Here is a 20,981-nt window from a genome sequence, read left to right as displayed (position 1 = left end):
GGTGGGGCACGTGTTTTCGGCATGCTTCATGTTCTTCATATGACATTCTCTTGTTCTGGTGATCGACTAATCGTGGTCGTTGAAATATTTTTAAATTCATTTAAAAGTGTTTTTGGGATGGTATTTTTCAATACTAATTTATCAAAAGATTACGTGAATTTGTAGAGCCATGTTTACTCTCCATCTTTTCCGGAGAATTAGGCCAGACGTATTAAGGCCAATTGGTTGGGTAAGTGCTCCAATAATTTGTGTCTATCACTTCATTTATATGTTGAGAAATTATTATGAATATTTACACAACGAGTGTTGTATTGTCATATATAAAAAAAATGAATTTGACGAAACGTCTTTGGATTCAAAATCTTTCCACAATACAAAAATGTACAAATCCACAAATAACATATTATAAAATATAAAATTTTTAGGTCTGCAGACCTTGCTTATCAGCATTTTCATCTGACTCTACAAAGGTACTGTGTAAGAACAGTCCAAAATCTGTGCCATTTTATTTCATCTTTCATATATTCTATTTCAAATAATTTGCTGTTATCAAACTACTAGAGTGTGTGCCTATTTTTTCAAACCATTTCAATTACATGGCACATAATTAAAACAGCAATTGTATTTTGTGTAACATTATATACTTATGGAAAATTGAAATCCGGTTAGGAAAATGTTGACCAGATTCGCAATATTGGAATTTCTGCTCACATTGACTCTGGGAAAACAACATTGACTGAAAGAGTGTTGTTTTATACTGGAAGAATAAAGACAATGCATGAGGTAATCTACATAATAATATATTTGAACGAACCAGGAATGTTCAGTTTGAGAATTAGAGTCTTTATTTTATGTTTTGAAATCCCAGGTAAAAGGTAAAGATAACGTTGGTGCCACCATGGATTTTATGGATCTAGAACGACAGAGAGGAATTACAATACAGGTAGGAATTCTATACTGTATCAGATCAATTATATTTGTCAGAGTGTTTTCTAGTAAATGTAATCTCAAAGTGATCTGTCTTTTTTGTTTCATTATAGTCAGCTGCTACGTTTGCTGAATGGAAGAATCATAATATAAATATTATTGATACACCAGGTCAATAAATGCTTTAGTACTAATAATGATTTTAAAATAAATAATATAAATTATGTATAGATTATAAAATTTAACGGCCTTTAATGCTTTAGTACTAATACCTACCATGCTTTAGTACTTACCCCAGGATGCTTTAGTACTAATTCCCACCATGCTTCACCGCCACTCCTAGCATGCTTCAACACTTTGTTGCGGATTCAAAAGTTTACACATTCACATGTATCCACTGATTCATTTGTGTTCGGAAACTTCTTGTTGCGGATTCAAAAGTTTACACTTCCAGATATATCCACTGATTCATTTGTGTTCGGAAACATCTTGTTGCGGATTCAAAAGTTTACACTTCCAGATTTATCTGCGAAAACGATACGTGGGTGCAGCTACTTTCTGACGCGGAAATTTTTTTTTAAGGTCATGTTGATTTTACTGTTGAAGTGGAAAGAGCTCTTCGTGTTCTTGATGGTGCTGTGTTGGTTTTGTGCGGAGTTGGAAAAGTTCAGGTATACAAGAAATGTTTTAAAATTAATAAACAAATTGGATAATTTTTCATGAGCAGTCAACCCATCCTTACAACTTCGAGGGGAAACTCTTCTATTTATTGGTTTTTGGATGAAGAGCAGGGAAGAGTCTTTTGGCCACTTTGAAAAACTCCGGTTCGAAATGAAAATTAAATTTAGGCCGCAAAATAGTAGAAATTCAGCGTACGTTTTTTAAAAATTATAGAGTCAAACATTGACAGTAAACAGACAGATGAAAAGATACAACGTGCCGTGCATTGCTTTCATTAATAAACTTGACAGGTGAACTCTGGATAATCGGCTCTTAACACTTTGAATGGATTCATTTACTGAATCAATGTTATTTATCATTGATAGGATGGGTGCAAATCATAAAAAAGTTCTTAGTCAAATGAGGTACGTGCTAGGTACTGTGAATGCACCATGCATTCATTTTATCCCGTTTGAAGAATTCAATTAATAATGTCCACAAAATCTATTTGTTATTTGTTGAATTTCTTTGTATTGATTTTCATGCAAGTATTCTGTTACTAAAAAAACATTCAATATAACTGTCTGGTGAAGTTTGAACAAAAAATTTTACATATGGAGTTTAAATGATAAAGTATGCATAAAAGGGCATCACACCAACCAACGATGGCCACTTTTTTATATTGCAGAGCAAAGTTAAATCACAATGCCGCGTTTGTGCAGTTACCAATTGGTTTAGAACGGAATCACACGGGTGTTGTGGATATCATTAGAAGGAAAGCTCTATATTTTGATGGAGAGTATGGGTAGGAAATATGAAAAGATATGATACGGAAAATTATGTTATAGATAATATAGAAACGATCTCGAGTCGTACTAGATTTCGAGTGGTGAAGCTCCCTTGTTCCGTTGTGTGTATCCATGTACCTGAGGTTGTGTGTTGTATTTTCATAGGAACAATATAAGAGAAGAGGTCATACCCGAAGATATGGTTCATGAAGTAAACGTTAGGCGAGAAGAGTTAGTTGGTAAATATAAGTCCCCAAAATGTGCTTCAAATCTCAAATTTCTCTATTGTTTTTTACATTTCCCCGGAAAGGAATCGTGTTTAATGTCCAATTTCCAAATCGGGTATCTTTTAGAGGCTGTTGCAAATGTTGATGATGGCTTGGGTGAATTATTTCTTGAGGAAATTCAACCAACGAGTGATCAGCTCATGGTGCGTCAATGTGGTTGAATATTAATTTAACAGAGTTTTTAGTTTGGAATTTTTAATTTCATTCGTTCATTTGCTCTCTATTAGAGATGCTATAGTTAAGCAAAAATTATACCTACATTTTTAAGCCATCCATGCACTTTCGTCATGCGGTAGTTATGATATTTCTTGAATGCTATATTGATCATTAAAATAACTCGCGGGCGTAGCTAAAGCAGAGAGCTCTACATGTATCAAATGTCTCCGCATCGATAATCCACAACATGAATAGGAATTTTTGCTTAGTTTTTCTTGTAAATAGAAAAGATGTTTGTTTGTTCGAAGTTCAAAGTTTATTTATATTCAAAGGGATTCAAATATTTCCGCGCAGGAGACCGAAACTGACGTACTATAGCGCGTCAATTTCCGTCATCTTTGGCTTCACTTTTTGGCCTCACGAAAGTCTTAAGTCTTATTCCAGATACATGTGTAGCTCACTGGGCTAAAAGGAAAAATTAATTGGATCAAACTGTCGCAAACCATTTTCTTGAATGCATTTTTTCATTGTAGTCTGCATTTTTTCATTGTAGTCTGCTATTCGACGGTCGACCATCAAAAGGTTGTTTACACCTGTTTTTGTTGGTTCTGCTCTGAAGAATAAAGGCGTACAAGTAATTTTATGTTATAATCAGTATGTTGACACAAAATGTTTGAATCACGAGGTAGCCCTGTACACGTTACGCCAAATTATGCGAATTATTATAATACGCATGATAGTGCGGCTACACTTTTACTTAAAACTCTTATTAACGAGTAATTTTAATTCGTTTAATTAGATTATGTAAAGTAGTTAAATGTTGTTTGGTGTATAATTCTTTTTATCCATAAAATTCTCATATCTATCTAGCCTTTACTGGATGCAGTTGTTGACTATTTGCCGAGTCCTCCGGATGTGGCAAATTTTGCTTTAGATCCTGAAGAGTAAGCATAATGATTAATCAGTTTATTTCAATGAGGTTTTTACTTTGTGATTAATATAATGATGCATATTTAGTTCAGATAGAAAAATCTTGATGGATTCATCAGGTGATGGTTTAAATCCTTTTGTTGGCCTGGCATTCAAACTTGAGGTAAATCCCGTCCATTTGTATCATCAAACCCATGCATTTTGACTATTTAAAATGTTCATGTTAGGAGAATTTTTAAACATGATATTTTTGTTTTCCTAGGCTGGAAAATATGGTCAGTTGACTTATGTAAGGGTCTATCAAGGTTCTCTGAAGAAGGGAACATTTATTTTCAATACGAGAACTGGGAAACGTGTTCGTGTTCCCAGGATCGTGAGAATGCACAGTGATGTCATGGAGGTTTGTACACAAAACTTTATCAACAACGTTGTTACATGTTCGAATATAATGCTGTCTATACTACCCCCTATATCTATACGTCGCTCACGCCAGAGTAATTATTTGTTGATAACACATTAGTATCATGTCTAGTGTCTAGTGTCATTCGACCAATTCAAGAGATGAGCGAGAATTTAATTTTTTGTAGGATGTAAGTGAAGTAAGAGCAGGGGATATTTGTGCGTTATTTGGAATCGACTGCGCATCTGGAGATACCTTTACAGCTGAAGGAGCTCAAAAAATGTCAATGGTACATTGTTTACATAATTTTTTTATGGCAATGCTCTCTAGCTGTCTTTATACGAACTGAAAGTAGAACTTATCTCCTAGCTGTTCTTCAGATTATAATCAACTACACTGGGCTGTTAGATATCATGATTTCATCCATGCATTTGCACTTGATAGGAACCGATATTTGTGCCTGATCCAGTTATATCTCTTGCCGTAGAAGCTCAAAATAAGGTATATTTTTATGCTTGGATATGTCTCGACTCTCGAGTACATTAGCATTTGCAGATTTGAAAATGTGGCTTAATGACTTAAAAATGTGGCTATATGACCTAAAAAGTAATTGAATCATATGCAGTGGTGGCGAAAATGGTGGTGGTGGGGGATTAATATTATTATATTGGTGTTAGCAGACCGTAAAAACAATATATTTCAAAAGGCTGAACGTGAATATATGAATGTTTCCTCTCATTTAACGATCGTTCGCCGCCACTGATATTTTCTTTTGTTGTGTAACTTGTCTTTCATCTTTTTACCACATGATTTTGTATAGAACGACCTGGATGCATTTTCTAAAGCGATCAACAGATTTACAAGAGAAGATCCAACTTTTAGAGTACATTTTGACGACGAGAGTAAAGAGGTGCGATCATGCACTGTGCATGCGTTAGCTACATGATATGACAAATAACGATATGCCCTCTAACGATATAACGCTATTTTACTCCCGAATTATGGCGTTTCACATGTATGTTTGACAAACTAGCTGTCAAACGTTAGGTCAGCAACACTTGCTCACTGCTCACTGCTCAGGTTTTCACCGCCTTCAAGGAATTAGTTAAAGGGATCCGTAAGTCATCCATTTGTGGATGACTTTTAAATGAGCTTTTAAACAGGCACTAACTATCCGAACTAACTCTCGGAAACTTGGACTTTTTGTCGCAAATCCTGTCCACGATCTCCCCGTTGTTGGAATCATAATATTAAATTTTACATTCAGACAATCATATCTGGTATGGGTGAGCTGCACTTGGAAATATACACAGAGGTGTTGTTTTTACTTTTCTTTTATTGCTCTATATGTTAATGCGTTGGTATATGATTTCCTTTAATAATCGCTATAATACAAAAACGTGGGCATTCATGAAAGTAAGAAAAACATTTTTTTACATCATCTGTTGATATGTCGATACCTCTTGTATATCCAAGTAATTTGGAAACTGTTTGAAAATTCCGTTCAGAGAATGAAAACAGAATATAATTGTCCTGTGATTTCTGGTAAACCGAAAGTTGCTTTTAGAGAGACTATTGGAAGCTCTATAGAGTAAGTAAAAAGTCTGAAAAATAATGTTTTTTTGAAGGTTGCTGCACTTATTAGCCATTTCCCAAACGAGCAGGGTACTGGGTCTATGGATTGTTCTATGGACTGCATCTATGGAGAGACAGGACTGAATCTGCGTCAGGAAATCAGAAAGTCTGAGATTTTTGCGACTAGACCCAGTCCCTGCTCAATTGGAAAATGGCTAATTGGTATTCTCGTTATGTTTTATCCTGTCTGATGTTAAAGTACATTAGTGCAGTATCTCACAATACTATTGCAATGAACTGAAGTAAGTTACCTTGACCTACACTTTCATTTGACTTTCGAAAGTACGTTTCACTAAGCTGTCAAATCTTTACGTTGCTGAAATAATTCTCGGAATTATTTCTCTATCATACTTTTCTATGAGAGGCAACATGTATATAAAATTCAATTTCTGACTGACATTAGAAATAAATAATATGATACGTTTTAACTGTTCAGATTTGATTACATTCATAAGAAACAAAGTGGAGGCTCTGGGCAATATGGACGGGTGATTGGAAAAGTCGAGGTAATGGGAATCTTTCGTTGTATTCCGGGCTATAATGCCTACATTCATACAATCGTCAATCAATTTCACGTGATCTGATATGTTGAATTCTCTGTCAGTTGTATTCAGTAAAAATATTTTACCCGATTTAGTTTCTTTTCACGTGGATCTAATATTCCCAGCTTTTAACCACCCATGAACGGCAACTGTAACCGTGACGCCGTATAAAACAGGGAGCAGAATTGAGTGCATGTGACTCATGCGAGGAAAAAGTATTCTCATGCATGCTCAACCTTGTACTCAGGGTCTTTTAACTACGTACGAGCTTGATGCATGCTTCACTTTCGTTTTCATTGACCATCTGTGGAAACCTGAACATAAATCTGAGGCATCTCAAATATATACTGTCATCACTGCATCTACAAAAATCTGAAATGTTTTTATTCCATTTAGCCTTTGCCAGAAAAAGAATACACAAAAGTAGAATTTGACGATGCAACGATCGGAATGAACATTCCAAAAAATTTTATTCCTTCAATTGAAAAGGTAACAAACGGAATTATATATTACCTATCCGTACAGCTTTGCTACCTGTAAATTGGAATTCAATTTTATGTGATCTTTTCTCGCCTTAGGGATTTTACGAGGCATGCGATAGAGGACATTATTCAGGACATAAGATATCTGGAGTAAAGTTCGTTCTTATTGACGGTTAGTTTTCCGTGCGAAGTTCGCTAGTAATGACTAATGGCAAAATTTTTAAAAAATCAGGCGGTTATAGTTGAAACTTTTCGTACGAGGTTTAAATCCTGATAACAGAGTCCTGATGCCATGCATGAAGGGTTTGATTATAACAGCCAGGCTGGTGTGTTCTTATGCACGTGTATTTTTATTATTATTATAGTATCTAAGGCCTGTTTCAGACGTCGAACTTCTCATATGCCGAATCTAATGTTAACGAGCTGAAGAGTAAAGTCTGCTAATTTGCATTCGATTCGGCATATGAAAAGTTCGACGTTTGAAACGGGCCTAAGAGATTTATTTCAACATTAGTTTTTATATGGTCTCTCATTCTCATATGAAATCTGTCACAACCTAGAATATTACATCTTTTACCACACTATCTAACATTATCCTCATGCAACCGAAAAGCTATTTATTTTGTATCCTTATTGATGTACATTATTTTGTATGGAATCGCTGGTTTCGACAGGTGCCGCTCATGCAGTTGACTCAAGTGATATAGCCTTTCGTATGGCTGCAATTGGCGCGATGAGACAAGGTAATGACATTTTAGAAATCGCGGATCAAACGATTCTAGAATCCCTTGAATCCTTTGCTAAGTTTGCTTTGATGACTAGCGTTAGAATGAACAATCAGAATTGAGGTCTGCCATTTTTTCTCTGTTGTCATATTACGGCTGATAACATAAAGATGGTATTAGGATTGTTTTGTTTTTAACGACGCGAGATTTATTAAATCCACTGTCTTTGTATTTGCTTATTCCAGCAATGTCATCAAGTTCCCCTGTTATCCTTGAGCCAGTGATGAGTGTTGAAGTTAATGCTCCCATGGAATTTCAGGTGCATTCTTTCGAAGCTATTTATTAATTATTTTCGATGGGATCGTAAATTGTTTAACCAATCAATCTGATGTTGTTTAGGGTTCTGTCATAGCAGGGCTGAATCGACGGAATTGTGTAATTACGGGAACAGATGGTAGTGAGGGATATTTCACATTGTACACAGAGGTATATAGGTGGTGTCCTTTTAAATGAATGAGTTATAAGCCATTCCGAAGTTGCAGTAAAGGATTGGCAATAGTGATATTAACAATGCAACACGAGGCTGTTTTGGGGACAAACATTCTGTTTACGTTCTTAAACCAGTTCCTTAATGCTACGTCGGCCTCACTATCACCAGTCCACTAACTTCGGAATGCAATTGTTGGATAACACAGCCTATCTGTTTACTAATTTTGTCATGTTATAAATATTTTAGCTCACAAATTGATAACTTTTTTAGGTGCCACTTAACGATATGTTTGGCTATGCATCGGAATTAAGATCACTAACACAGGTAAAATGAGGCACAAATCCAATTTGGTAACCATGACCGTTTTACTGCACCAAAATTCATTTACTTTAACGTAATATTGACTTTCGTAGAGTTGGTTAATGGATATATATATACATATATATATTGGTACGCTGGCGTACATGCGTTTTCTCGCTGTAAAATGATACAATACAAGTTCTGTTTTCTTAAATACACACAATTTTTCATGTAATCCTTTCACTCTCTCTTAGAAATACATAAGAAAATATATACTATTTTTTGGAAAAGGCCCTGTTGGTCTACAGTCATGACTTTCATTGTGAAGAAAATAATTAGTGTGAATTAGTCAATTACTGACCACCGTGAATCATAGAATAATTGTGGCAAATTTTAACCTCCCGCTCATTGAGTGTGCATGGATGGTCTTTTAGATATTCGGCTTTTCCACTACGTCGTCGAAATTCAACTAATCCCTTCTTTATTATCAACTAGGGAAAAGGTGAATTCACCATGGAATATTGCAAGTATTTACCTGCCTCACGTCAGATACAGGCTGAGTTGATCGAAAAGTACAACAATCAAAGACAGCAAAAAGCAAAAGCCAGATAATACACACCGCCACATGCAGTGACGCGGGTATATCCTTCCTTCCAGCTCACATCCTGCTTACTCATCTCAAGCCAAGCCTTACTACGAAAGAATCTGTCAACTCAAGCCCAGGGATACGAGAAATTAAGTCGGTTGAGATGAAGGAATTTTATCTGATGGTGCATGTATAGTGGTTTAAAAGATTGTTATCACTTCGAATGCTCTACCACAACAAAGGAAATGCTATTATAGAATGAAAAACACTTTTATTTATACAGATTTATTTTAATAAACGTAAAGGCGACCGCTATATTACTTTTTGTTTTATGTATCCTTTCACATTGTCTTGTCGATTGCTTGGCTGGTTTCCAGCCTCAGAGAAAACCAGAAAACGTTCAGGTGGTAAAATGCATCTTTATCAATTTGCGCCCCTGAGATAGGATTTTGTCAGATTAATGTGAAATCCATAAAGAAAACAATTGCTATAAAATCGTTACTATATATTTATGAAAAAATTGTGATATATATAAATCATTATAAATTATATACAAACATTGGAAATATTTAAAGTAATGACAGTTGCACGGCGCTGGTTGAGCAGATCGCTTTATGTTTGTTTACTGCTGTCTCCCGTCAGATATATTTCACCCCATGCATGCAAGTTTTTCAGTTGGTCGGGGATGATCATGTTTGACTGACTGTTAACATGGGTGCATGATGATAACTGCAGGATTTTCATGATTGACAATATCCAACGTCGTCGGTCTGTTCGCGGGGTATACTGCATGCATGGCTACAGCTTTTTTATCTGGTCATCATTGTTCAGCGAACGGATTATAGCAAGCTGCGGGGTGATCTTGGTTTGTGGAGTGATGGTTGTTTGAAAGTCCAACTTCGATCGCCCGTATATCCTGAGTTAAGGTGGGTTCAGCCTTCAGCGGGGTATGGTTGGAAGACTGAGCATTGCTGATTCTCTCGCTAACTGCCTGATGTCGCGTAACCCGACCAGTTGCAGATTGCTTTGCCATCTTTGAACCACACACGACGTAAGAACCACGACGTTTACGAAAGATACCGCGGAAAAAGCCTGACACTCTTTCAGTGAATGATCGTGAAAGTCTCAGCCTTAAATATACATGGTGTTAATGAAATTAGTTGAATGTAGTTTTTTTTTTACTTTTATATGAATTTTAGTTGAGTCACTAAATCGTCCATGTCATTATGGTCAGAGGCAAATCAATGAATTAGATCAGATTCACATGCATGCTTACCATGTAAAAATGATGGTAAAAGTTTAAAAAAATTAAACCCATGCAGAGATAAATGGAAATTATACACTGGTAATTGACGGGAACGAATTGACATTATATACATAGACACTTACCAAGAGTGTTTTGCGACTTGTTTTAGACTTGGCCTATTCTTTGGATTCATTGCGAATAATTTCGTAAGAAGGTCTTTGACTTCTGTAAGAGAATATGCGTTTGAGTATTACTTGTAGTCTTGTGGCAGGTAATTGGTCAAACGTGGTGTTCATTAGTTTAAAACGGTATCCTATTGGACTGGGTGCTGTCAATATAAGTGATATAATTGAAAGCAGACCTGCAATGGAAAAAACTATTTGCACTGCTAGGCTATTTTTATTTTAATACCATGCATGTGATAAAAAAAACTAATTTCAATTATTGGTGTTGCATAATACTTTTAACAAAATTTTACACTTGCCTTCAGATATGTGGTCAAATTTTGGCAGTCCCGCTATGACATCTGAATACGTGTTATAATTTGTATAAGGCGCTCGACCATACAGCATCTGATATATTACAACTCCAATTGATCGTACAGCCTCTTTTGAAGGATCATATTGTCCATTTATCACATATTCTGGTGGCACATTCATTTCACTGCCTGATGGGGATAGAGAAATGATTATAGCTATAATATCACCAATTTATATATCTGTGATCTTAATTATTATCACTAGAAAGTCGATAAATACATAACCCGCACAGAAAATAAATTTCCCTTGAAAATATAGGCGTTGCCGCAAGGCTGACGGAATTGGTGATAAGTCGAGCAATTGGTACTCGCGAGTGTCGGGTAATTTTTCCTGAAATCGTTCGTCTGCGTCCCTCCCTCCCTCCCCGGTTTTGGCCCGTCCACCTATGCTTGTCACATTTGTTTTTTGTCTGGTTATATGTGTAACTTGTAATCATTGTATGATGAACACTAACCACAATATTCGTCGAGGACTTTGCCAGATTTATGTTTTGAGGCCAATCCAAAATCAATTAGCTTAATCTCATCTGTGTCGAAGTCGTAGAGAATATTCTCTAATTTGATGTCACGATGAACGATGTTTTTCGTCTGCATTGCAAGTTCAACATCAAGCAACTTCGTGATATATTTTTTAGTTTCATCTTCGGTAAAGAACCCCCCTTTATCCTGTCGAAGGTCGAATAAGTCTTGACAGTGAGTGGGTCGCTCACAGATAATAACAAATACATCAGGAGAAATCCTTTGGCAATGCAGGAACGTGATGACATTAGGATGTTCCTTCATTTTCTTCAGGTAGTAGACTTCACTTGGCACAAGACCTAAGTCTTTATCCTGAAAAAAAAATCAGTCAACAGCTAGGTTATATATAGTAGCTTGGAAAAATCCCTTTCAGAGAACTTAATGCCACGCATGGAATACACAAAATGGTACTCGCCTTGCAATACTCTTCGACTGAAATGTATTTCACAAATTTCACAGCAACCTGCAGAAACACATAGTATATCTCTTGAAAGAAGGCTACTGAATACTATATTAGTACAAAAGTCACGCCCCTAAATGATCCCTATAACACAAGGACGTTTAAGACTACACTTTCTTCTCTAACTGATCGATTATGAGTCTTTTATTATTATTATTATTATTGTATTTTTATTATTATTAGTCGTATGATTTACAAAACTCACGGGTGTCTTCTTTTCTCCTTTCATGGCGTAGCCTTTATAAACCGAACCATAACCACCCTTTCCGATTAAACCATTTTCAGCATAATAGTACATCGTATCTGAAAGTAATGAACATTGTTAACCCGAATATGTCATTATTTTTAATTAATTATCTATGGCAGTTATTATAAGCTGCAAAAGGACGGTAATGATGAAACTTGTATAATTGTTAATGAGGTAAGATGAACTGCCTCAAGTCGAAACGGCTTGGGGAAGGCGAATACTTTGTGAAAAGAGGTGGAATACTTAGTAAAAAGAAGTGGAATGGTTTGTTGCAGGGCCGCGGAACCATTTAGAAAGTGGGGGGGGGGGGACTGACAAAAAAGAGCACTTTCTCAATTAGAACTATATCACATCTTCAAAGACAGTGAAATTCACTGAATTACACTGTATGTAATTATTAATTACAACTGCAATGCAACATTTTGCTAAATACAAATCTCCACTGAGTCTGAGTTCATGTACTACAATTAAACACAGATTTAATGACTCAAAGAAGGGCACGTTTGCTTGAAAAAGGGGGCACATTTTGGTATTTTCAAAAGTGTGGTGGGGCACCGTGCCCCAGTCCCCCCGGTCCTGTGGCCCCTGGTTGCAGACCTAAACAGGGAAAGGGACATGAAAAAGCTAGGCATTTATTTATTCCGCTAACCGTCTTACCTTTTGAGCTGCCGACTTGAATAAGAGTTTCTCCATCAATCACTTTAGCTTCGCGGGGCCACACATACTCAGGTAATGCTCCGACTTGATTGTCTTGAATTATATTCCATTGAATGAGTTTCTCCCGGAAAATATTACGTCCTTTTACTTTAACATCGTTGATGCTTGATTTAGAAATATTGAAGGAAGGTCAATTTAATAAGTCACTCGAACGTGGCTAACTGCTTTGGAATTTTTGACAATGATCCTGTGGAAATCCTGTAAGCTAAGCTTACAGCCGGCATGCATGCGTAATTCTTAGTAGAGTTAGTATACAAGTCAGCATTGGGGTTGTGGAAACATTTGCATGCAATTAAAAGGGTATTTGTGATTTATAACAACAAGCCTAAGGAAAACGCATGGCACACAGCTTAAGTTCTTCAAAGTATAGATTGAAACTCACCTTCTGTTAGCGGTATCTTGGAACGCGCTGGTATACGTAGGAGACTGAAGCTGTAAACACAAATTACAACGATATTTTATCGACATTTGTACTTCATCCAACTTTACCGCGGCGCCCAGAATTTGCTTGTTACCCTAAATAAAACTCCTGCATGGTTGTGTCAATACTTACCTTGTTCTCCGAATGTGGGGCTTGAGATTGACGTTCGGATGAAGACTTACAGGTTCTGAAATTATAATTTATTCCATGAAAAAGGCTTACAAATGTCCTCAGTAAATGCATGGATAATAAAATCACTAAAACTATCCATGGTAAATGTAATTAAGAACTACCATGATTAATAAATGTTTAAGTTCGTCCATAAAAAGGACTACTTCTCACCTTTCATCCATGGCCAAGTTTACTATTCCAATAGAGACCAAGCTTTCTATCTGTAATGATATACATAAACCCAGTTCATTAATTGAAAAGTCCAGTTATCTTTTACGCATAGATAAATTCTTATACCTTTTGAATAGACGGCTTGAACTCTGGACGCGGAACATAATAATCAGACCACATGGAGTGGAGACTACTATATATAAAAGAAAGACTCAATGTCTATATCACAGTAATGCATGCGTAAAGATTTGGTTTATGTGTTCTATTGAAAATTATTGGGACATGCCTTTGTAAAAACACCTTTTTAGGGCCGTTTAGAGACTAAGCAGGCCTCGGAACAATATTTCGGTAAAGAGCCGCCTGTTCGATGTGACATTCATGTTTCATGTTGGTCTAGGATAGCTTGGCTGCATGTTTTGGTTTATTTTTAAAACTTACCATTCTCTCGGGAAGCAACTGTTTGACTAAAAATGGAACATATTACATTTAACTATTTTACTTTATTATTTTATATATTAATAATTTTATTCTATTATTATTATTTTATTTCTTACCTTGTAGTTTTCAGAAGCCTGAGATGCAACTCGATGTTCAAACGGATAACGGATACTCCCATTCGAGCTCCCATAACTGCGGACAAATTTGTATGAGAACATAGTATGTATTATGTATATTGAAGGTTCGAAAGTTGAACCGTGTGTCATGTACAAAAAAATTAAAGTGATTACCTTGTTGTCCTCAACGATATTTTAAACGCATTATCTGACGTAGAGCCGGAATACGTCAACGCGTTCTGTAAATAAGCGGAACATTTTAGTCATTATTTCAGGCAAAAAAAGTAAAGAGGGGGTGAGGTTGGTTAGGTTGGATTGCTCATCGGTTCTGCTCATTAGGATTAATGTGAGGGTGATGCGAATTGTGAATTGTTTTGAATTTTTCTGAGCCTAAACTCTCTACTGAAACTGTTCTGTTCATGTTCATTCGAAAGCAAAGCGAACTGAAATGGTGTTAGACATCCGGACAGAATATTGTAATTTAAAAAGTACCGAGGTTCTGAATGTAAACAAAGCGCTGACTTGACACAGCGTTTTCCGAAAGTTTAACTGGTTCTCACCTCGTGAGGAGAATTCTGTATTTTCTCAACAGATACTGTTACACTCCTAAAAATAAGAATAAACAAGCCTAATTTTACAAGAGAAAAGATAACTCATTATACCGTTACTCCACGTTTCATGACCGATGAGCGATTTTGCGCAAAATAATACTTTAGACTTTTTTGCTGTTATATGCATTTATTAATGTTTTACTGATCTAAGTTGTCAAGTCATAGAATACAAAGGCGTTTTTAGAATGATGCGTATTTTAGATTACCAACAGACTGTTTGTACGATACGAACTAATTTGTATCTGAGCAAATATTTATCATCTCCCAGAAAAACCCAATCTAAACTTGCAAAGTTTGTTTACGTCGCTTAGAATTGAGTCTTTAATAAGTTCGGAAATTGGTGCTAGTTTTAGCTTCAAACTTCCAAACAACTTTCGCAAAAGTATACAAAATTGTCCGTATTTTTCATTACCTACAATAAAGTTTTGCAAGGCTACAATTTTAATTTGCCAATTCTAGATGCGGTGACTTTTTTGGACTATTTCGATGGCCTTGCTTGCCTGGGTGAAAACTAGTCTATTGTCAATCCAGATAACCTCGCGACCCAAAGATACATAAAAGACCTAACACATAAACCATAACATTATAATACATAATTTTGGACTGGATCAATATTAGTACCAATACTTACATATTTACTCGATATTCCCAATATAAATTTGATTAAATAATCGCTTTAGAAAATAATTTGCAACGAACGAACTTTGCGAAATGTGAACCTCTCGAAAAAAATCGATAAGTGAACAGGCAGTATTGTTGACGTAGTTAATTAACATTTTGCGCGCGCGCGTTTGATTTTCGCTGACAAAGAGTTTCATTGAGCCAGCGGCTTCGTGAATTCTTGGGTTTCATGTGAAGTCATAATTCCAGTGGGGTTCATGTCGAAATCGAGACACAATAAATTGAAGCACAGTGATTGGAGTGAATTAATTGTTCATTGTTTGTGTTGGCTTTGGCGCTTCGTAGCAAAATTATATACACAAATTCGTATCTTTTGCTCACTGCTGTTCAGCATAAGGGTCGAAGCAATTAAGGTTGACCCCACTCAAATCACTATGAAAACAATACGTGATAAACCCACCAAAAGCATACATATATTATATCAATGGTGAAATGGTGAATAACTACATTTATCCTCATATTTCCTTGTTTAAACCGTTATCCCACAATATCCCCAAGGTACCTTAAATCACACCTGAGGTTCATGAATTCCCATTGCAAAACACTTGACACCCTCAATGATTCAAAGAAGAACTTCAGAAGCCATATCTATATTAAGTTTTAAAAACTTAATACAGTATTTTCAACACTGAGCACTCAATATGAATTGAGAAATCAAAAGAACATGGAGGAAGCATTTGATGTACCTCCAATGGATCTCAAGGCTTCTGCCGAACAGGAGGTTCGAAAGCTTCAGGACATGGTGAAAAGATTGGAAAAACAGAATGAACTACTTCGAAATAGCTCCAGTCAAAACGGGACAGCCATAATCACATTACCAAAGAGAGACAGCGTAGAATTAGAGGAAGTTGCACTTATAAATTTGAATGATTCCTCCGATGACTTGGAGGACAGCTGGTATTAATATTATTACAATCTTGTCCATATAAGTTTATAGTTATTAAACTGTACAACACATAATAATACTGTACACATATAGTAAAACTATATTGCCGAATTTTAGGCACGTATCTGTTGCATAATAGCTCGTAGTTGCATCATAGGGATTAGTCCTCAAAATACACACTACAGAATTTGCCCCAAATCCTTGGCACCCTACAAAGGTTATCTAGGTGATATTATATGTTATATGTTCTCTTCCTTGTTTTGATTGGACCAGATTAGTTGTATATGGTTCTTATCATGGTACATGTGATTGGATAAACGCATGTACAAATGTCTGATAACAAACAATTAACATATAAACTGCACCATCAGCACATTATTCTTTAGAATTTGCTTGAGTGCACATGAAACAATAGATTGAATACTAGGCAGGCAACATAATTTATTGTTATTTGGCTAGTTTTTATTGACAGAAAATTTGGGTGTCAATTGGGTAAAACTAATTGTGAGAAATTTCAGTATACTATTGATACCAGTATATGTAGTTTTTCTAATATATTGATGCTGGAAGATTTACTGAACACAACCTTGTAGTTTCAAAAATAGAGCAATATTTTCGTTTAACATAGGTTGTATGAATCACCTGTAAGACCAGCAACTCCCGCACAAAAGTCAATCCCTTCCTTGAAGTGGACTAAAACATCAAGTGTTAGTGGATTAGATGATGTCAGAGGCAACTTAATTGATAAACTGGATGACATTGAGACACAACAAGGTTTGTAATACTTGCTACATTAGAATCATAGTATTAAAAAACAAGTGAGTGTGCATTTCCAGGTTTGAATTTCTAAACCTATGATATGGTCTACTAATTGGGAACATCAAGGCATTGAACCAACAACCTCTAGTTTTTTTATCAGCTGGACTTGGCAACATTAACTAAGACTAGTCAGTGGCATAGCGAGTCTGACCATTTATCCTGCTGTAAATAATAATATTAACTGGAAATTGACATAGCTGGACAAAATCATCAAGCTGGCTATGCCACTGAGACTTGTAACTGGTAAGGTCAGATAAGTTTGAACAAGCCAAAACATTAACATTGCATACATAAATGTTTATGTCAACAACTTATTCTATGTTTTTACCAAAAATTATCAGAAATATCCAAGGTTAGAGTTACACAGAGTCAACATGATAGAGTTATGTCAACAAATGCACCAAAGAATTCATTATTTTTCCAACCAACTGCTAAGACTCCAAAAAGTAAGTTTCCACTATTATAATTACCTTGGCTATATTTTATCAAGGGAGCAAAGGTACCCATGACTCTGCCCACTTCTTATGCAGAGAGAGTTTTACGAGAAGCTCACACTGTTTGTTTCTGAGGGTGCACTCTCTGTATCACTTGCGTAGCTGTAGACATTTATCACAATGGAATCATGTGAAATTTAGGAAAGGGTATTTTAAAGATCTTTTGAGGAAGCATTTTCAACCCCTTATAAAAACTGTAAGCAATTCATAAAACATTGATACATGAGGTCTGCTAATTTATTTTTCTTGATTTTAAAATTCCTTAAAAAAAAATTATACACATGTAATAATATTCATGTAATATTCTATTAGTAGTTTCTTTAGAATTGTTGCATTATGTTGATATATCAAACTGGTTGTCTAGTATGTCATATATCATCCACAGCACTGTATACAATATTTTTTATATATAGAAATAACAGCTGATGACTATATGCATGATAATAGTCAACTTGATAGCAGTGCATATGGTAGTATGGATGAAATGGATGATATTCCAACAGGTCTGTTTTAAACATACTTCAGACTCAGTTAACAGAATAAATTACTATTATTTATTTATTATAACTGAATTGCTTTCTTGGCAATTATTTATACTGTACATAGGTCCTATTTTACGACGTTCAGCACTTGGTAATAAGGACAATTCTAGTACTAATCCTCAAGACAACACAAGTATGTCCCTGTCAGAGGATTTAGATGATGAACCACAAGGTTTGTTTGCTCCTAGTGAGGAATATAAGATACATGTTATTCCACATTGTAGTCTCCAGTGAGGTGTATCGCTTTCTCGTGAATTTTTTGAATATTCAAAAATTCACTAAAGTTTTTACACTCGGAAACAGCCAGAGCATTTTGAAAATAACCGGATCGTATTGCAGGCTACGGATTAAATGTTTATCTGTTTCTATCCGTTCTGTAGGTCCAATATTACGACGTTCTGGACTTGGTAGTGCAGCCAAACCAACTCCAAATTTATCCCAGTCAGAAAATATTGACGATGAGCCGAAAGGTTGGTTATTAGAAATTACTCCTGCAGTCAGTATCATCTACTGTTACAACAGGGTGAAGAGATTCGTGAATTTGTGAAGATCCATTCTGCTTGAAATCCTCAGCCTATGACTCTCCAGGAACATTTTTTTAGAATAAAATTTTTACAGTTTATTGTGTTCAGAGCGCATGTCTGCCGTAGGATCGTCAGTAAACTATGCGTTTTATTGTCACAAAATTAGTTCACTCGTGCTTTTTATAGGCCCAATCTTGCGAAGATCAGCTCTTAGTAAAAACAGCCCGCCTAAAAGTGAACCATCAAATATCTCTCAGTCTGACGATATGAATGATGAAACGCAAGGTGAATGGTGATTACAGTTGTCAGAACTGTGTGATCGCATCTGTTATCGTTTTCGTAATGTGGACTCAACAAAGAATTTAAAATCTTCACTCGTTATCGACTTTTGAGACACTAAGCATGGGTGCAATCTCTAATTAAAGCAATTCGTCTATTCTTACGCGAACCTTCAACTTCAAGTTTTTAATGAGATTATTTTGAGAATTAAGTCAAATCAGCTCATTGAATTATGGTGATGCTAGTTAAACTTAAAGCCGGTTTTCCACTAGCGATATTTTTCGCGCGAAGCGACTTTATTCCTTTGTATTTGAGCAATTTGTTCCAGATGGTTGCAGTTGAGAGCTCTGAAACAAAAGTAAAATGTCGCTTCGCGCGAAAAATATCGCTAGTGGAAAACCGGCTTTAAGTTTAACTAGCATCACCATAATTCAATGAGCTGATTTGACTTAATTCTCAAAATAATCTCATTAAAACTTGAAGTTGAAGGTTCGCGTAAGAATAGACGAATTGCTTTAATTAGAGATTGCACCCATGCTTAGTGTCTCAAAAGTCGATAACGAGTGAAGATTTTAAATTCTTTGTTGAGTCCACATTACGAAAACGATAACCGATGCGATCACACAGTTCTGACAACTGTAATCACCATTCACCTTGCGTTTCATCATTCATATCGTCAGACTGAGAGATATTTGATGGTTCACTTTTAGGCGGGCTGTTTTTACTAAGAGCTGATCTTCGCAAGATTGGGCCTATAAAAAGCACGAGTGAACTAATTTTGTGACAATAAAACGCATAGTTTACTGACGATCCTACGGCAGACATGCGCTCTGAACACAATAAACTGTAAAAATTTTATTCTAAAAAAATGTTCCTGGAGAGTCATAGGCTGAGGATTTCAAGCAGAATGGATCTTCACAAATTCACGAATCTCTTCACCCTGCACGTAACAGTAGATGATACTGACTGCAGGAGTAATTTCTAATAACCAACCTTTCGGCTCATCGTCAATATTTTCTGACTGGGATAAATTTGGAGTTGGTTTGGCTGCACTACCAAGTCCAGAACGTCGTAATATTGGACCTACAGAACGGATAGAAACAGATAAACATTTAATCCGTAGCCTGCAATACGATCCGGTTATTTTCAAAATGCTCTGGCTGTTTCCGAGTGTAAAAACTTTAGTGAATTTTTGAATATTCAAAAAATTCACGAGAAAGCGATACACCTCACTGGAGACTACAATGTGGAATAACATGTATCTTATATTCCTCACTAGGAGCAAACAAACCTTGTGGTTCATCATCTAAATCCTCTGACAGGGACATACTTGTGTTGTCTTGAGGATTAGTACTAGAATTGTCCTTATTACCAAGTGCTGAACGTCGTAAAATAGGACCTATGTACAGTATAAATAATTGCCAAGAAAGCAATTCAGTTATAAAAATAAATAATAGTAATTTATTCTGTTAACTGAGTCTGAAGTATGTTTAAAACAGACCTGTTGGAATATCATCCATTTCATCCATACTACCATATGCACTGCTATCAAGTTGACTATTATCATGCATATAGTCATCAGCTGTTATTTCTATATATAAAAAATATTGTATACAGTGCTGTGGATGATATATGACATACTAGACAACCAGTTTGATATATCAACATAATGCAACAATTCTAAAGAAACTACTAATAGAATATTACATGAATATTATTACATGTGTATAATTTTTTTTTAAGGAATTTTAAAATCAAGAAAAATAAATTAGCAGACCTCATGTATCAATGTTTTATGAATTGCTTACATTTTTATAAGGGTTGAAAATGCTTCCTCAAAGATCTTTAAAATACCCTTTCCTAAATTTCACATGATTCCATTGTGATAAATGTCTACAGCTACGCAAGTGATACAGAGAGTGCACCCTCAGAAACAAACAGTGTGAGCTTCTCGTAAACTCTCTCTGCATAAGAAGTGGGCAGAGTCATGGGTACCTTTGCTCCCTTGATAAAATATAGCCAAGGTAATTATAATAGTGGAAACTTACTTTTTGGAGTCTTAGCAGTTGGTTGGAAAAATAATGAATTCTTTGGTGCATTTGTTGACATAACTCTATCATGTTGACTCTGTGTAACTCTAACCTTGGATATTTCTGATAATTTTTGGTAAAAACATAGAATAAGTTGTTGACA

General features: G+C 35.7%; 4 protein-coding genes across 4 annotated transcripts; 2 read left to right on the top strand and 2 right to left on the bottom strand.

Annotated features, from left to right (window-relative positions):
- Positions 1 to 58: 58 nt before the first annotated feature.
- On the top strand, positions 59 to 9,400 carry LOC114544157 (elongation factor G, mitochondrial-like). Its single transcript, XM_028562871.1, has 28 exons — positions 59 to 229; positions 426 to 470; positions 670 to 783; positions 869 to 943; positions 1,041 to 1,098; positions 1,510 to 1,598; positions 1,822 to 1,898; positions 1,974 to 2,012; positions 2,276 to 2,392; positions 2,541 to 2,614; positions 2,729 to 2,805; positions 3,372 to 3,452; positions 3,689 to 3,762; positions 3,836 to 3,911; positions 4,011 to 4,148; positions 4,336 to 4,437; positions 4,593 to 4,649; positions 4,969 to 5,058; positions 5,416 to 5,463; positions 5,657 to 5,739; positions 6,220 to 6,289; positions 6,722 to 6,814; positions 6,904 to 6,979; positions 7,482 to 7,550; positions 7,778 to 7,851; positions 7,932 to 8,018; positions 8,293 to 8,346; positions 8,818 to 9,400. The coding sequence occupies exons 1-28, from the start codon at positions 170 to 172 to the stop codon at positions 8,932 to 8,934; spliced, it is 2,214 nt and encodes a 737-aa protein (XP_028418672.1). The 5' UTR covers positions 59 to 169; the 3' UTR covers positions 8,935 to 9,400.
- Positions 9,401 to 9,728: 328 nt separating this feature from the next.
- LOC114544159 (probable myosin light chain kinase DDB_G0284661) lies at positions 9,729 to 15,657 on the bottom strand. The gene is made up of 16 exons (XM_028562872.1): positions 15,566 to 15,657; positions 14,513 to 14,558; positions 14,127 to 14,191; positions 13,953 to 14,028; positions 13,837 to 13,862; positions 13,525 to 13,591; positions 13,399 to 13,448; positions 13,189 to 13,243; positions 13,018 to 13,067; positions 12,576 to 12,739; positions 11,877 to 11,974; positions 11,627 to 11,674; positions 11,148 to 11,523; positions 10,639 to 10,821; positions 10,298 to 10,379; positions 9,729 to 10,038 (listed from the first exon to the last, which is right to left on the bottom strand). Exons 1-16 carry the CDS (start codon positions 15,655 to 15,657, stop codon positions 9,729 to 9,731), a joined length of 1,788 nt encoding a protein of 595 aa, XP_028418673.1.
- A 145-nt stretch (positions 15,658 to 15,802) lies between these two features.
- LOC114544154 (SLAIN motif-containing protein 2-like) lies at positions 15,803 to 18,806 on the top strand. The gene is made up of 7 exons (XM_028562867.1): positions 15,803 to 16,141; positions 16,759 to 16,904; positions 17,291 to 17,395; positions 17,857 to 17,946; positions 18,050 to 18,157; positions 18,366 to 18,455; positions 18,696 to 18,806. Exons 1-7 carry the CDS (start codon positions 15,909 to 15,911, stop codon positions 18,803 to 18,805), a joined length of 882 nt encoding a protein of 293 aa, XP_028418668.1. The 5' UTR covers positions 15,803 to 15,908; the 3' UTR covers position 18,806.
- A 510-nt stretch (positions 18,807 to 19,316) lies between these two features.
- Positions 19,317 to 20,937, bottom strand: LOC114544160. The gene is made up of 5 exons (XM_028562873.1): positions 20,837 to 20,937; positions 20,290 to 20,379; positions 20,080 to 20,187; positions 19,782 to 19,871; positions 19,317 to 19,540 (listed from the first exon to the last, which is right to left on the bottom strand). The coding sequence occupies exons 1-5, from the start codon at positions 20,895 to 20,897 to the stop codon at positions 19,431 to 19,433; spliced, it is 459 nt and encodes a 152-aa protein (XP_028418674.1). The 5' UTR covers positions 20,898 to 20,937; the 3' UTR covers positions 19,317 to 19,430.
- Between the last annotated feature and the right edge of the window lie 44 nt (positions 20,938 to 20,981).

The sequence above is a fragment of the Dendronephthya gigantea genome, unplaced genomic scaffold, assembly GCF_004324835.1.
Source record: "Dendronephthya gigantea isolate DGI-Jeju-01 unplaced genomic scaffold, DenGig_1.0 000670F, whole genome shotgun sequence".
Lineage (NCBI taxonomy): Eukaryota > Metazoa > Cnidaria > Anthozoa > Malacalcyonacea > Nephtheidae > Dendronephthya > Dendronephthya gigantea.
This window is presented reverse-complemented; position numbering and strand designations above follow the sequence as displayed.